The sequence below is a fragment of the Nicotiana attenuata genome, unplaced genomic scaffold (assembly GCF_001879085.1).
Source record: "Nicotiana attenuata strain UT unplaced genomic scaffold, NIATTr2, whole genome shotgun sequence".
Taxonomy (NCBI): Eukaryota; Viridiplantae; Streptophyta; class Magnoliopsida; order Solanales; family Solanaceae; genus Nicotiana; species Nicotiana attenuata.
The window spans coordinates 233,406-250,026 of record NW_017670659.1 but is presented as its reverse complement, the minus strand read 5'-3'; the positions used below and the strand labels follow the sequence as shown (position 1 = coordinate 250,026).

The 16,621-nt window shown below is 38.4% G+C and overlaps 3 protein-coding genes across 3 annotated transcripts; 2 read left to right on the top strand and 1 right to left on the bottom strand.

Annotated features, from left to right (window-relative positions):
* Positions 1 to 4,051: 4,051 nt before the first annotated feature.
* LOC109241977 lies at positions 4,052 to 5,266 on the bottom strand. Its single transcript, XM_019408800.1, has one exon. It carries the CDS (start codon positions 5,264 to 5,266, stop codon positions 4,052 to 4,054), a length of 1,215 nt encoding a protein of 404 aa, XP_019264345.1.
* Positions 5,267 to 6,772: 1,506 nt separating this feature from the next.
* On the top strand, positions 6,773 to 8,455 carry LOC109241976. Its single transcript, XM_019408798.1, has one exon. It carries the CDS (start codon positions 6,773 to 6,775, stop codon positions 8,453 to 8,455), a length of 1,683 nt encoding a protein of 560 aa, XP_019264343.1.
* Positions 8,456 to 8,602: 147 nt separating this feature from the next.
* On the top strand, positions 8,603 to 9,199 carry LOC109241975. The gene has a single exon (XM_019408797.1). It carries the CDS (start codon positions 8,603 to 8,605, stop codon positions 9,197 to 9,199), a length of 597 nt encoding a protein of 198 aa, XP_019264342.1.
* Positions 9,200 to 16,621: the final 7,422 nt, after the last annotated feature.

The following is a 16,621-nucleotide window of genomic DNA, read 5'->3' as shown; positions in this document are numbered from 1 at the left end:
AAGCTAATAACCTTTACTTCCGTTCAACAACACACATGAATTTTCCTTTACTTGTGTTGAAGAAGAAAAGCAAAATAACCTTTTGCTCAAAGAATTGAAATGAAGGATGTACATGCTGCCGACGATATTAACTTTACGCAATTAGGTAAGACCTTTGTATCTCGAGATTCTATTCGATTACGTAATTTTTTAGTCTGCTCATTATTTTAGAGTATGAAAAAATTTAATCTTATATATTTATTGTTACTTATATGTAAATATTTTACTTTATTGTTTAGATCATAATGGCGTTAATGTTCAAGGTTGTTCTAAATTGGTGCATAATGTGATTAACATCGACAACGACTTTGCTTTTAGGATAGGGAGGAAACTTTGTTCTGAAAATGAATCATATGAAGCTTATAATTCCTATGCTGTGGCAAAAGGTTTTGGTGTTCGAAAAGGTGCAAAAACTTATAATAGAAACAAAGAATTAACTAGATGTTTATTTCTTTGTTCTTGCGAAGGGCAATCCCCGTTGTGTTCCGATTATCAAGAAAAGAAATGTCAAAGGTTAGAATATAGATGTGGTTGCATGGCTCGCATAAAGTTTAAGATTTCAAATGGGGTATGGGAAGTATTTGAATTTTCTGATGAGCATAACCACTCGATGGTAAAGAAAAATTTGAGGCATTTCATATCGTCTGGTCGACGGATTACAGATGCTACTAAGGATATTCTTAGTTCTATGGTAGATGCTGGTATTCGTACTAAAAAAGCTGTCAGATACCTTCAAAAAGAAGCAGGTGGAATTGAAAATGCTGGATTTATTGAACAAGATGCTCACAGTTTTATACAAGCACGTAAGAGAAGTATGATTAATTGTGGAGATGCTCAAACTCTTTTGAATCATTTTATGCATATGCAATCAGAGGATTCAAACTTTTTTTACTCTTTTCAAGTAGATGAAGATGGAAGAATGTGCAATTTTTTCTGTAGAGATAGTATATCTAAGTTGCACTATGAGTGTTTTGGTGATGTGATGATTTTTGACACTACATATCGTACAAATAGATATGGCATGATTTGTGCTCCATTTGTGGGTGTGAATAATCACTGAAAAAATATCTTTTTTGATGCGCATTCTTAAGTGATGAAACAACCAGTTCTTTTGTTTGGCTATTTCACACATTTTTTAAGGCAATGGGAGGAAAGGCACCCAAAACTATTTTTACTGATCAAGCTCCTGCAATTGCGTCTGCCATTAATGAAGTTTTTCCAAGTACTTGTCACCGTCTATGTGAATGGCATATTGACAGAAATGCTCAAAAAAATATACCTCAACTTTATTGGAAATCAGGATTTAGAGAAAAATATTTTGATAAGCTCTTATGGAGGTGCAAATCAGAGTCGGAGTTTGAGTCAGTATGGAAAGAAATGACTGAAGAATGGGAATGTGGGAGCAATAGTTGGCTTCAAAGATTATATGATTTGAGGGAAAAGTGGTGCCCCGCCTTTAGTCGTTATATTTTTTCTGCAGACATTAAGTCAACTCAGAGGAGTGAGAGCACTAATAGGGTCTTTACTGAAATGGCTTGCAAGACGATGACTTTAACTGAATTTGTTAATCATTATGAGCAACGGGCAGCTGAAATGTGTGATATTGAGGCGACAGAGGATTTTAAATGTCGAGGAACACCTAAACTTGCTATAGAAGATTGTGGGATATTAAAGCATGCTGCGAGTATCTACACAAGAACCATATTTACAAGATTTCAACATGAATTTTTGCAAGGAACATCTAAGAAAGTGATCAAACTTGAAAGTAATGGCACTTGTCACACATATACAGTTCTTAAAGGGGAAGGATGACAAACTGACACTGTCCAATTCAATTCATTTGACAATTCCATAAGTTGTAGTTGTCTTATGTTTGAATCCTTGGGTTGGTTGTGTTGCCATGCATTAAAAGTTTTATTCTTTGACTTAGATTTTTCTTATATCCCTGTACAATATATTCTGAAAAGATGGACAATGAACTGCTAAACAAGGGAATGGATTTGATGAGTACAACAATAGGAAGAAATCACCAACTTCATCTATGGCCATTCTCTTAAATGGTTTGATGAAAGAATCATTTGCTGTTATGACTTTAGCAGCAAACGATGCCGAGTCCGAAGAAATTGCTAGAAAGTTTTTGTATCAAGCAACGGTTGAGATTACTAAACTCCAAAGTGAGTTATATGCAGAAGGTACTCATAAGAACTATCACAAATTTAGTACAACTACTAGTCCTTCAGGAACGAATGGTCGTGTTTTCGATCCAATTAAGAAGAAGGGTAAAGAAAATGGATATGGAAGATTGAAACCAAAACATGAGTAAAAAAAGAAGAGAGCACCTCAAAAGACTTCAAAAACTAGAGCAATGCAACAATATGACCAACCATCCTTTAACTCAAATCTTAAGGTTCAATCTTTAAACAATCATATTTTAATTTTCTTAGTTGCTGGTGGTCTTTATATTTTAATTTATTTATTGATATTGATTTGTTTTCTTTTCCTTTAAATTCATTGATGCAGTTATATGAAGGTTCAAATACTAGCTTTACACAACTGTTGACTCAGGCTTCTGCTAACCAGTTTGGAGGTTGTATTGAGAACTAAAGTTCATACATCACCAAAAGAAATATTTATTTCAATGGTTCAGAGAATTAGTTGCTTTGCTTTGAGAAATCTGAACACACTCATACTAGTTCTCGAAGACGGAATCATCTATGTAAATTTTTTACCTTATGCAATACTTTGGATAGGGATTTTTTGGATTTGATAGCATGGCTTTCAATTGTTTTATGAACAGATCTTCCTCACTGAAGTTTTCAACACTTTGGTACAAGTTGTTCATACAACCAACAACTTCAGCCTTAATTTCAATGAGTCGTATTATTGTCCCCAGTGGTAAAGTGAGAAGGCTAACGAGTAAACAAGCAATAATAACTTTTCCTACTTTTTTGACATATTACTTATAATTAAGCACAACAAGATGATTTTTTTCAAGCTGTTGTCAACTGATTTAGAGATTATTATTAAACAAAGTTTGTTCCTTCAGAGACATCCGATAAAATTGGAACGATACAAAAAAAAATTAGCGAAGTCCTTGCGGAAGAATACACGCACAATCGAGAAATGCTCAAAAAGTATTTTCAAAAAAAATTATTCAACGGAGTTCTGTTTTCATATCCAAAGAATATTATAAGTTAGCATATTTTTTCAATTCAAACATATGTTTTAGCTGACTCAAATATAAGTTAGCATATTTTTTCAAGTTCTGCCTCAACTTGGCGTTCGGTCTCGATTTGGCGTTCATATTTTCCAACTCAAATATATCTTTTAGCTTAGGAAGGAAAAGCAACAGAAGGTTATTTTGCTTTTCTTCTTCAACACAAGTAAAGGAAAATTCAATGTGTGCTGCTGAACAGAAGTAAAGGTTATTAGCTTTTTAAATGCATATATTTTTTTTACCATTTTAAGTTATTACTTACTTTTATCTTTAGTTAGACATATTAAATGATTTTTAAATTGCCTTTTTTAGTTTTATCTTCAAAGTAATCAAATGGGACCTATGAATCCACTTGTCAAGTAATGAAGGGTCTCACATAAGTATAACGTAGAATGTGAGACACAAAATAAAATTTCTCCATTACTTTAGTATGCAAAAGAGTATCCATATGATTTAACTGGCTATAACATGTTATCATTCTATTTTTCAGGTCATCTATCATATTTGATATGAATAGTTAAATTTTGTAGATCAATGTGACCTGATAATGTAAGAATTCTTTATATGGTAAGCACACATAATACAAATTCCATATATACTTTATCCACATCATATTGAACTAGGTGACAAACGTATATATTGTTTATTATTTGCAATTTCTCTTCATCTTCTTGTTATCAAGAGACAGATGTATATATAAAAACACATATTTTGCATTCATTAAATTAGTATTGTGTGCGGGTAAGTTGTTAAATACAAACTCTATACAAAAAGGTACATATATACGTACAAACATTAAGCTGAATTTGTATCAGTAGACCACTTCTTTCTGCCCTTGCCAGAACTATTACTGTTATCGACTCTACGATTCCCCTGATTGTTGTTGTTACTTGCCCCGCAAACAATGGTGAACTCGAAACAATATGCATTTCCAAAGCAAGAATACAGTCCTCTGTCGGTGTTCCGCCGTGGGTGTCCGCCGCTTCCCCGTTGACATTTCCCCGGTGCCGCTGCCTCCTTCTTCCTTCCCTCCGTACTTAACGCCAACCCTTTAGCGTACGCTTCCTCCGCCGTCAACTCCTCCAATATTGAGCTCTCTCCGTCTTCCCCTTCCCCAGAATATTCCTTATTCAATTCTTTGGACGGCACCCGCGGTGGCGGCAGAGGTTGCAGCTTCTTTGCTATCTCCGCTGCCACAATGGAAGCCGACGGCCCAATGTCGGAGCACAGTTCCGACCCGTTTACTATCGACCCGTTCACCATTGACCCATTACAAATTGAGCCCGCTTGGTTAGGAAATTCTCCGGTGTTGACGTCAGAATAGCCTAAACTCTGCGATTGCCACAGCTGAATTTTATTGTTTATTTGCAATTTCTCTTCATCTTCTGGAAAGTTCTCGTTGATCATTTGATCTTGAGCATTAATGTCATTTATTTTCCTGTCTAAAATATCCCTATGATCCAAGGACAAAGGAGTCATTTCGTTAAAAAGCGGCATGCTCCGTTTGGACTTGTCAATTAGCGCAACACCCAAATTGAGTATTCCTTGCGGGTTACCCGAAGGCCGACGGATTTGAAGAGCGACAAATTTCTTGCTTCTGTCAAAAGGGTTAATGAGATTATTGAGAAGAACTTTAACGGTGCCTACAAGAATATCACGAAACCAAGAAACGGTGTAAATTTCGACGTGGACGGCGGAGGACTCGGAGTTGAGAAACTCATCGTCAACACGGAAAGAGAACTTGTCATTCCAGGTGGGGTTGCTGTGGCCTTGATTGTCGACCCGGGTTGTGCATTTGCGGTTCGGGTTGACCCATGTGAGGGCGTAGGTGCGGAGGGATTTGCAGACGGGGGATAAGTCTTGGGCAGAGATGAGGGTAATTTCGAGAATGTGGTTGGTGTTGTTTGAAGCTGAAGGGGGGTGAGGGGAAAGAGGCTGGGGGAAGAGAGAGGACGAGTGGTCGGCGGTGATGGTGGAGGAAGGTGGCGGTGTTTGGATGTTGGATTCCATGATTTTGATTATTCTACGGTGCCGCCGTCATCCGTGGCGGAGACGACCAGCTTGTAGTAAGAATTGGCATCAAGAGAGGGAGGATGGTGGTGGGTTTGGGAGAAAGAGAATGATCAATGATTTTTTGTGATTTGTTCAGTTTGCATGGCAACGAGGAGTTTGTGGGATTATTTATGGTTTTGTTTCTTTTGGACCGTTGTTAATTTCTCTACTGACGTTGGTTTAAGGTTGTTCTTTCTTCTCCACCACGCAAGTTTAATTATACATTTTTTTTAGCTATGTGGTATCTTGAATATACTGGTTTAATTATTCACTTTTGCACCGTGTAAATTTAAACCCTTCCTATCAGAATCTTCTTCATTCCTCGAGTTCTATTGAGACTTTTGGTCAAAATAGAGAGATCATAATCATCCTATCACACATCTTGATGACTAATTTAATTGTGCTTGTTGCCTATTGAACTACTCATGAAAACAAGTAGTTTGGAAAAAAAAATTACGTTATATACATCCAAAGTATAACAAAATTTTAGTCTATCAATGCACTATAATTTTTTTTAAGTACTTCATCCGTTTCAAATTAGATGAGATACTTTCCTTATTTATCTGTTCTAAAATAAATGACACATTTCTAAATTTGCAATATTTCAACTTTAAACACTTCATTTTACCCATTTTACCTTTAATGAGAAGCTGTTATAACCACACAAATGTCATGGTCCTACAAAGTTTTTACCACTTAAGTTTTAAAGATCACAAGTGTCAAAAGTCATTTTTTTTTCTTAAACTTCGTGCCGAGTCAAATTAACTCATCTAAATTGAAACAGAGAGAGTAACATTTTATTAATCACCAAAGTTAATATTTACAAAGCATAGCTGCATCAAACAACACAGTTATTTATTGAGAAGATTTCCTAATCCAACAGTAAACTAAAATATAAATACAAGAAGTACACCTCCTACGAAGAGTTTCTTCCCGCACATATAGTAATACCAAATAAAAGTTATTGTAGCAGATTATATCTTTATTTTCACCTCAACATGCTTGGAATTTACTTACGTCTCAAATCTGGATGTAGCAGATTATATCTTTATTTTTACCTCAACATGCTTGGAATTTACTTACGTCTCAAATCTGAATGAATGATATGAACTGCAAAGACCTCTACTATGCTCATTTACAAGTTAAGCAGATCCTTTGTAAAGTGTATTCCTTCCTTGGCAGTACGGAAAGTCTGTATCTATAAGGAAGTCTCGGGGCTCCCAAGTGCACGATTGTTTAGGTGTATGCTAAAAGGCTTCCTTTTAATGACAGCCTGTATATGAACCCCCTTTTCATATCTCGGAAAAGCTATGCAAGCAAATCATATGTGCTAATAAGTTCCTGCCTTATTTATAAGATATGGGATCAAGGGGAGAAAAGTTAAACTCTACTAAAAAAGAACGCGCCTCATGCGCCTAATGTAAAATCCCTAACAGATCCCCCTATTGAACCACGCCCCACCACATGGAGCCGCCGGACGGCAATGTTCCGGCGCGTGTAGACCACCAGAGAGATCCCAAGGCCAGTACGAGTCAGATACCAGAAGGAATTCCAACAAAACTCTCTTATGCAAACACTATCAACTCCACCCCAAACCCAACTAAGCAAGAGCGGGAATCAGTGATAGCGAGAAGAACAACCCATAATGGCATGCCAACGGTGTTTTTTAAGACCAAGGATTACTATGGAGTCATGGCTGCGGAATGCAGGAGAATGAATGTGGGGAGATTTCTGAAAATCCGCCCCCAAATTGAGAAAATTAGGTCAAGGTTCCTGGAGAGATTTCCATTGAAGGGCTCGGTCAACATTGGAGTTTATGATAACAACAATGTCTTTCTAGGCTTCACAAATGATGAGGACTATAGCACGGTGTGGTACAGAAGATCAGTGGACATTGAAGGAAATCAAATGTGGCTACAGAAATGGAGCCCAGACTTCAAACCAGAGGAGGACATGCCCATAGTTCTGGTATGGGTTAATCTTCCTAGATTACCGTTCCATCTACATACATGGCACTATGTGAAACAAATTGTAAGTGACGCTGGCACTCCGCTGGAAATAGACATAGCTACACGAGGGAAAAATAGGCCTAGTATGGCTAAGGTAAGACTAGAAGTAGATTTGCTCAAGCCTTTGCTAACTAGTGTTTGGGTGGGAGATGAAGATGATAACTCCCCTCTGAAAGGATTCGAGCAGAAACTGGAGTATGATAATGTACAAAAATATTGCAAACACTGCAAGAAGCTGGGACACTCGATGATGAATTGTCGATCCTTGGAGAGAAGAAGAGCTAATGAAGTCAAGGAAGTAGAGGCAAAAGACAGTGAAACAATTGCAGCAGGAAAAAATTTAGAAAGGGACAAAATTGTAGTCGAAATGAGCAAGGGAGAACCAAATGCTAATGACAAACAGCAGCAGGGACTTCAAGTCAGGCAGAAGGAAGTAAGCAATAAAGACAAGATTGATTACGACAAAGATAATGAGAAGGAGGAGGCCAAGGCATCTGTGAATACGAGAACAAAGCAAAAGAAAGGCAAGAAGGCAAGGAAAATAAGAAGGAAAAGAAGCAAAGTGATCTTTAAAACAACCAAAAAGAGGACCGAGAGAAGGGAAATTCCTAAGCAAATACCAATCCAAAGTGTTAACGAAATTACTGATGAAATTAATGAAAATTGGGAAAGCTCAAAAGTAGGGGAACAAGAGGTGAAACAACAGGGAACCAACTCACCAAGGGAGAATGACAATAAAGATGATAACTCGTGCCATACACCTCAAAGTAGGAGACCTCAAAACACAGAACTGGAAGATGAACAAGTGGCGAAGCAGAACGACAACACACAAAGGGTGGAGGAAATAGAACTAGGGACATCCAGTTTTGACACAGCCATCAGATATCAGCAAGGAATCCACCTTGTTGTGGAGTTGAATGAGGGATACAATATGCCACAAGAAAGAGATAAAGAAGAACTAGGCAATGTAGGAGACTCTGAGATCGTAAAAGAACAGGCAAAAGAAGTTTTAAATGATTCAGATCACAAGATGACTGGAAGTTCAAACAAAGAGGACTGCTTACCAACAAGAAAGAGGAAGAAGTCAGCAGATGAGGGAAGGCAGAAACAAAAGGAACAAAGAGATAACTCCCCCTAAACAGAAGAAGGGAGTAACACAACCTTTAAAAAAATTGATTTTATGATAAGTGCGATCTTCTGGAACATCAGAGGAGTCAGGTCAAAAAATGCCATACATAGATTAAAAAATCTAATCACTATCAACAAAGTTGTTTTTGTAGCCATTATGGAGCCGTTTGTTCGGAAAGAGAAGATTGAAGGATACAAAAAGTTTTTGGGATTCCATAAATGTATCTCAAATGACAATGGCAAGATATGGTGTTTTTGGACAACAAACTGTCAAACAACAGTGCTTACAAATGAAGACCAACAAATAACAATAAACATCAGTGAAAAAGGAGAAGGCAATGGACTGTTTTTAACTGCTGTTTATGTTAAGTGCACTGCTTCTGAAAGAAGTGAGCTTTGGCATAGTCTAGAAAGGGTAAATGCAATGGTGAATTGGCCATTGTGCATTGGAGGGGATTTCAACTCAATCCTAGACATAGATGAGAAATTGGGAGGAAGACCGTATAGAATCAGCAAAAGCATTGATTTTTCTTATTGTATGAACAATTGTGAGCTAGTAGATGCTGGCTATGTAGGGGTTAAGTTTACATGGTGCAACAATAGAAGACATTCAAAGAGGATTTGGAAGAGATTGGATAGGATCATGATCAATGACCTATGGCTTAAGAAATTTCAAAACAATAGTGTTAGGCACCTTGTGAGAACTGGTTCTGACCATAGGCCACTTCTCATGAAGTGCTTCAACAATCAATAGGAACCTATCAAGTACTTCAGATTCATGGAATTTTGGATAGGTCATAATGGTTTTTAGGAGGTAGCACCGGTAACATGGAACATGCAGGTCATAGGTAATCCAATGTGGAGATTACAACAGAAATTGAAGGCACTTAGCAAAAGATTGAGTGTATAGTCAAAGGAAGAGATTGGGATGTACATATGAAATGCAAAGAATGGGAAACAGAAGTGCAGAGATTGGAGGAGCAAGAACTAATCAGTAATGATGAAAGAACAAGACAAGAATTGAACAAAGCACATGCGGAATATGTTAGCTGGCTAGCAATGCAAGAATCAATGTTCAGACAAAAGGCTCAACGAAAATGGTTTGAAGCAGGAGATTACAACAGCAAATACTTCCACAGTGTGATAAGAGACAGAAGGAGAAGAATGCAATTGAACAAGATAAATAATCATAGAGGCAATTGGATTCAAGGAGATGAAAAGATCACTAAGGCAGCCATCAGACATTTTAAGAAGCTCTTCAACCTTAGGCAAGCCAAGGAAAATAGGAGGATCCTGGAGTGCATTCCTATTGTGGTTACAGAAGCGGACAATGAGTTTTTGACTTCAATCCCTGGAGAAGTGGAAGTTAGAGAAGATGTCTTTACTATGTGTCCTAACAGTTCAGCAAGTCCTGACGGATTCAGTGGGTTGTTCTACCAGAAATGTTGGGAAACCATAAAAGAGGATGTCATACATTTCGTGCAATATTTCTTTAATGGGGGTCATATCACCAAGTACTTCAATCATACATTCCTGGCATTGATTCCCAAAACAGACTCCCCCTCCACTTTCTCAAAAATGAGACCTATAAGCCTGTCCAACTTCTCTTCAAAAATAATTTCCAAAATTCTATCCATGAGACTGAAACCAATGCTCCCTTCTATGATATCAGAGAATCAGAGTGGTTTCATAAAGGGTAGATCCATAACAAAAAATGTTCTTATGGCACATGAAATTGTTCAAGGAATCAATCAGCCCAACGAAGGTGGTAACATGGTTATCAAATTGGATATGGCAAAGGCTTACGACAGACTATCGTGGTCGTTTCTTACTTTTGTGCTACGAAGATTTGGGTTCAATAAAGTGTGGATAGATATGATATGGGGATTGGTTTCATATGTATGGTATTCAATTATCATAAATGGAAGGAGAAAAGGTTTTTTCACATCTTCTCAAGGACTCAAACAAGGAGACCCAATATCTCCTTCATTGTTGTACTAGTTGTTGAGGTCCTTTCTAGGATGCTTAATAACCTCCAACAGGAAAGGAACTTTACTCCTTTTTCTATGAGTCCTAGGGGTCCTCAGGTGAGTCATCTGTCCTATGCAGATGACATTGTGATCTTCACGGCTGGTTGTTCTAAATCAGTTCTAATGATTATGAAAGTGGTGAAGAAATATGAAGCGGCATCAGGACAGCTAGTCAATCATGATAAAAGTTTTTTCCTAACTGATCCTAAAGCATCACCATCAAGAATAAACAGAATGAGAAGGGCGACAGGGTTCTTGAACAAAGAATTTCCTTTTGTGTATCTTGGCTGCCCTATCTTTGTGGGGAGGAAGAAGATAGTCTACTTTGATGGCCTAGTCTCCAAAATATCCGAAAGACTTAATGAATGGCAAGGGAATTTGCTATCACATGGAGGAAAACTAACTTTAGTTAAATATGTTTTGCAGGGAATTCCAACATACACCCTTGCTGCGATGAATCCACCAAAGGCTACTTACAAAACACTGGAAAGATACTTTGCAAATTTCTTCTAGGGAGCTAACACTGACAAGTCCAAATACCATTGAAGTTCTTGGAAGAATCTGTGCTATCCCATAGAGGAAGGATGCATTGGTATCAGATGTCTTCAAGACATTGGAGACACATTCACAATCAAAAGATGGTGGAATTTCAGAAGGCAGCAAAATCTATGGACTAACTTTCTTAGGGCAAAATATTGTTCTAAAGGCCATCCAGTGGCACTGAAGGGGGCAGCCAAGCAATCGCACATTTGGAGAGACATGATGAAGATAAGAGGGAAAGAAGAACCTAACATACTTTGGGTGATCAACAGAGGAAATTGTAGCTTTTGGTGGGATAATTGGACTGGCAAAGGACCCCTAGCCAGCACTTACCCATCACAATCCAAGTCTTCCAAGCCAATGGTGAAGGACTTCATTAGAAATTGAAGCTGGAATCAATAGAAATTAAGGGAAACACTGCCAGACAATCTGGTTCAGCAGGTACAAGCAGTCACTATTGGAGATCAAAGCAAGGATAATTATGCAATATAGGATCCGGCAGCAGATGGAAATTTTACCAACTTCTCAGCTTGGCAGACTACTAGAAGGCAGAAATTTTCAAATCCAATACTCCCAAAAGTCTAGAATAGGAATTTACCAGCAAAGATCTCTATATTAGCTTGGAGATTAATGAAAAATAAGCTTCCCTTCCAGGATGTTTTGATCAGATTTGGAAACCAAACAATATCAAGATGTGTATGTTGCTTAGTCCCTGAAAATGAGACTATACAACATACTTTTGTGGAAAGTCAGCCGACTAGATATTTGTGGAGAACATTTGGGGATCCGTTGGGGGTCAATGTTTAAATGAATACTGTTAGAGGCACAATAGCCCAATGGTGGAATGTTAGGCCAAAAAATGGTGTTCATAAATACTTGTTACAGATCACACATATACTAATTGTATGGGAATTGTGGAAAAGTTGGTGTGCATGTAGATATGAGAATCAGAAGAAGTTTATGACTAGGAGCATGAAGCACAATGCCTACTGGAACATCAAAGCAGCACTTGGGATGTCCTTCCCCAATTGTCCTATAGAGTGGCCTTGGTGCAGATTATGTGAAGATATTGAGAAGCTCAAGCACGTACAGAGAATTCTTCTTGTAATTTGGAGGCTACCGGAACAAGGGACTATCAAAGTGAACACTGATGGAAGCTACATGGAAAATAAGGGCAAGGCAGGAATTGGAGGAATTTTAAGGAATGATGATGGCGATTTCATCGCATCTTTTTCCATACCAGTGCACTGTAGCAGTAATAATAAGACTGAAGCTTTGGCGGCAAAAGCTGGGATTCAGCTATGTCTGAGCCAAGGTTTTAACAGTTTTGAGCTACAAATGGACTCACTACTCATTGTGGATATGCTGCAAAACAGAAAAAATCAAAATACCAAGATGAGGAAGATCACTGAGGAGATCATAAAGATGTTAGATCAAAATCGAGTAAAGATTTCTCACTGTTACAGGGAAGCAAACCAAGTCGCAGATGCTTTGGCAAAACATGTGATATTTTATACTTCAATACTACACAAGAGGGGGGGGGGTTGATTTGTGTGGTACCCAATTTTTGGCTTTACTTCACTATAGAAAGACCTGGTTCTTCTATGTGTTCCAACTACTACTGTTGCGGAATAATAAGTATAGAAATTAAAGAACATAAAGATTTTATGTGGAAAACACCTGGCTCAAAAGGTGAAAAAGCCACGACCTACTTTCCAGTAGGATTTTCCCAAACTCTCCACTAAAATCACTGAGCCAAAAACAACATTTACAAAAACTCTTTTGTAAACCTAGGATTAACTCTAATCCCGTTGTGGCACACAGCGTCAACTGTTGCGACAACTTCAAGTTAACTCTAACTTGAAAACTCTGAGTACCTAATACAATTGCTTCTAGATAAGCTGAAAGGTACAATATGAAACTCACCTACTACAATTGAACTAGAATAAAAGACAGACACTTGGAACTGGTTCTTCTATCTGGTTCAAGTAGCTTCAGGTTTGCACGCTTGAATCACACACAAATTGCTTGGAAAATTGCCTTGCTATTTTGCTCTCAATTTACGTTTACCTTCTGCTTATGTGCGTTCACTATAAAAGAGAACAACACTGATATTTTTGGAGTTAGCAAATAGAGATTGACTAGAATACTGATGCTACTCTTCCTTGGTGGAAGAGTTCTAGTTGATCTCAACCTCTAACTCTATCCATCTCTTAAGCTGTGTTCTCTTTGAGTAAGGAGTCTTTCTCCTTATCTAATATGTAACCTTTTCGATCAGGATTAGGAGATATCACTTCTGGTAAGTGAGGTTTGTCTCCTTCACGTGCATCTCACATGCTTGAGTTAATCATATCTGTGCCTCACTAGAATGGACCTGGTCCATGTCTGAGTTCCTTTGTCAGTCTTCAAAACTCACCTTTACTTGGGCCAACAAATTCCCCCATTTTGATGATGACAAACTCTGTGCTTTCCACTCACTTAGGCCCTGTTAGAACTCATCTTTTTCATTAATGCAAAGTTAAAATTTTTTTTACTTATCATCAAGGACCAGGTTCATTAGGTTATAAACATCACTTATTTAGAATATAAAGCACAATGTTTCTTTTCCCTTTTGGCATCATCGAAAAGTTGCATAAACACAGCGTGATTCCTAGAAGTTTAACAATTACTCATGGCCACTGGGGCAAGTGCAAGCGCAATCATGGATTAATCATCAGTAATCACCAAGCATGTTCAAACTATCAAGGAAATATAAATAGTGAACAAGAGCAAAAACAGCGGACTTCATTGATAGAGAATATGATGCTACGACAATCCACAAAAAGAAATAAAACAGTCAAAACATGAGCAAAACAAGAAAAAATCCCTAATCTGGGTCACTGAAAGGTCTAGACAAGGTTCAGAAAATGAAGGCTAAGGCTTGGAAGAACTGGAGGGTTGGGTTTTAGCTTGGAGAAGGTGAAACATATTTTGAAGAATGCCATCATTTTTCTCCTTTTCCTTTGTGAGACTCAGTTCTGAGAGCATCTCTCTCAGATTCCACCTCTGCTAAACGAGCCTTCAACCTAGCTATCTCAGCATCCTTTGCCCCATCTCCTGCACCAGAGCTCTGACTTTGCTATTTATAGGTGTCTTCTTAGATGAACCAGGTTCATTGGGAATGGCAGTCACCTCATAGTCACAAGCAATCAGAGTGTTAATTCCAAAATGGTCTTTGCTTGTGGCCATCTCCCACTTTTTCAGTGGCACCTTACAATGATCCAGAACAGTAGCTTGATAAACCCGTAAGGGGTGGCATGGGCCTTGGAGCCATTGATAACCCTGTCCAGTAGCTTGATAATAAATGCATGCCAGTTGATTTGCCTTCCACTTTCAAGACACTCCATCAAAACCAAGTCCATATAGTTAGCAATGTGCCTTCTTTCCTGCCTAGGCAGTAGGCACTTATTGACAAATTAAACAGGACTTCGTGGCAGGGCTTCATTTCACTTTTATGCACAACTTTGGCCTCATTCACTTTTGTGATATCACAGAATTTTCTGGTGATTGCGAGGGTAGTAGGAAGGGAGTCTAGACTTGGCCATCTTTGCCTTGTGTAGTCATCATACCCTTCAGAAGGAATGTCAAGAATCTCACCCAACTCTTTTGCATCAAAGGTCACTTGAACCCCTTTCACCAGGCTGGTCACTCTGCCATCCTTGACCTTTGCATTTTCCATGAATTCAATGATCTCATTCCTTGCTAACCTACCATCCAACTGAAGGACCTTGTCCTTCCAGCCCTGAGCAGCTAGAGCATCAACCAATCGAACCATCCCTAGTTCCCCCAAATCCTTCAAAAGTCTACCCTTCAAGATTTTTCTTTTGCCAAACATGGCCATCTTATCTTGTTCATGGTCAGATTCACCCTCTTCTTCATCACTCTAATCTTCATCCTCAGTAATCTTCACTTGCTTGGCTTTCAAAGAAGACCTTATCCTCTTGGCCAATGAAGGTTCAGCAGTCTTAGACACAAATGAAGACTTCTTGGAAGAAGTCTTGGTCTTTTTGGGCTTGGGGGTATGAACCTCCACAGTTGTGTGTTCTTCCTGATGGATCTATTCCATCTCGTCCACATCAACAGCCTCAGAGTGTTCTGCAACCTTAGCTTTCCTTTTATCCATCCTCTTCTTCTTTCTTTCTGCCATTGCCTTTTGTAACTCACTCTCACTCTGCTTCACCATACTTCTTGTGGCCCTTCCTTTTGGTAGAGGAATCTCAGCAGTTGTTAGAGAAATAGCCTTTCTTTTCTTGGTATTCTTTGTAGTACTGGCAACTTTAGGTGTTGGGGTTCTCCTTTTCTAGGGGTTGTAACTAGCACCCACTTTATCCAGAAGGTCAGCTAGGGTCTCCTCAATAGATGAACCAGGTTCATCTGCATGTGAACTTAAATTAACCAACCCTTCAGCAGCCTCCCCTGATCCACTTCCCCCTATTTTCTTGCTACTTTCTACTACAACTTGATCCTCAGCCCCACAAATAGCTGGTCGAACCATTTCAGAGGTGGGTGAAGAATCAACCACTTCTATCCCTCTTCCCCTCACATCACTACTCACACCCTCACACTCATTTTCTTTTTCACTTTTATTTTTACCTCCTCTCCTTCTTGACTCAGGTGTTTCCACATTCATAACAGACCCAACCAGAACAAACCTATTATCAAAATTCTCAACCAGAACTGAGCGTACCTCAAAAGGGGGATTTTGAACCTTCTAAGAATCAGAAGACCCAGTTCCTTCCCCCTCACTCATAGATTTAAAGGAATCATCCGAGTTTTCAGAGTTTTGGGCTTGGCTAGCCTTCAATTGTGCATTCAGTTTCTTTGAGAGCGCACCTGTAGCCACAGTTTTGCGAGCAAGCATCTTTACTCGCCTTCTCCTAGGTTGGGGGGTAATGCTGGATTGATGAGGTGTGGAGGTATCAGAAAGGGTAGGTTGTGGAGGATTACTTGGGTTATCTTGAGGGTTAGACATCTTGCTAATTCTGGAAAAGGATTTTTGAATTGGGGTTTTGGAAGAGAGAAGAATAGAGAGCAGAAATTTGACGGTTTAGAGAATTATGAGAGTGGCAGTTATTGTGATGATGGTTTTTAAAGAGAGAGGATTAATTAATGACTAATGGTAGCTTTTTGCAGTCAATTAGGAATCCAATCAACCTGAAATTTCAGGTTGAATGTGCAGTTAAGCTTCCCTAGATTTTAGGCATTTTGTGCGGTGAGAATTCTAGTAGAGACGAAACTGGTTCAAATTTAAAAGGATAGTTTTTTATGAGGTCTTTGTTTACAGGTAGGACTCTGCTCATGAATTAAATATTAATATTTTTAATTGTGCAGAGTGTAGAAAACATACCTCGTTATTCAGATGAACCAGTACTGATGAACCAGGTTCTTCACTTAGAATCCTCTTGATCATGCCTCAAATTACCAAAATAGAGAAATTTTTGTTAGAGATCAGTGAGTCATATCAACACATGTCACAGGAGTATACTTTTTACAGTATGAGACTGAGCAAGGATTAATCTAGATATTTACACAAGTTCCAGATTTTCTAACCAAATTATATATATATA

What these genes read in the sequence shown, in the direction of transcription:
- LOC109241977 (XM_019408800.1), bottom strand. Translation starts at nt 5,266, where the DNA reads ATGGAATCCAACATCCAAACACCGCCACCTTCCTCCACCATCACCGCC.
- LOC109241976 (XM_019408798.1), top strand. Translation starts at nt 6,773, where the DNA reads ATGGAGCCGCCGGACGGCAATGTTCCGGCGCGTGTAGACCACCAGAGA.
- LOC109241975 (XM_019408797.1), top strand. Translation starts at nt 8,603, where the DNA reads ATGGAGCCGTTTGTTCGGAAAGAGAAGATTGAAGGATACAAAAAGTTT.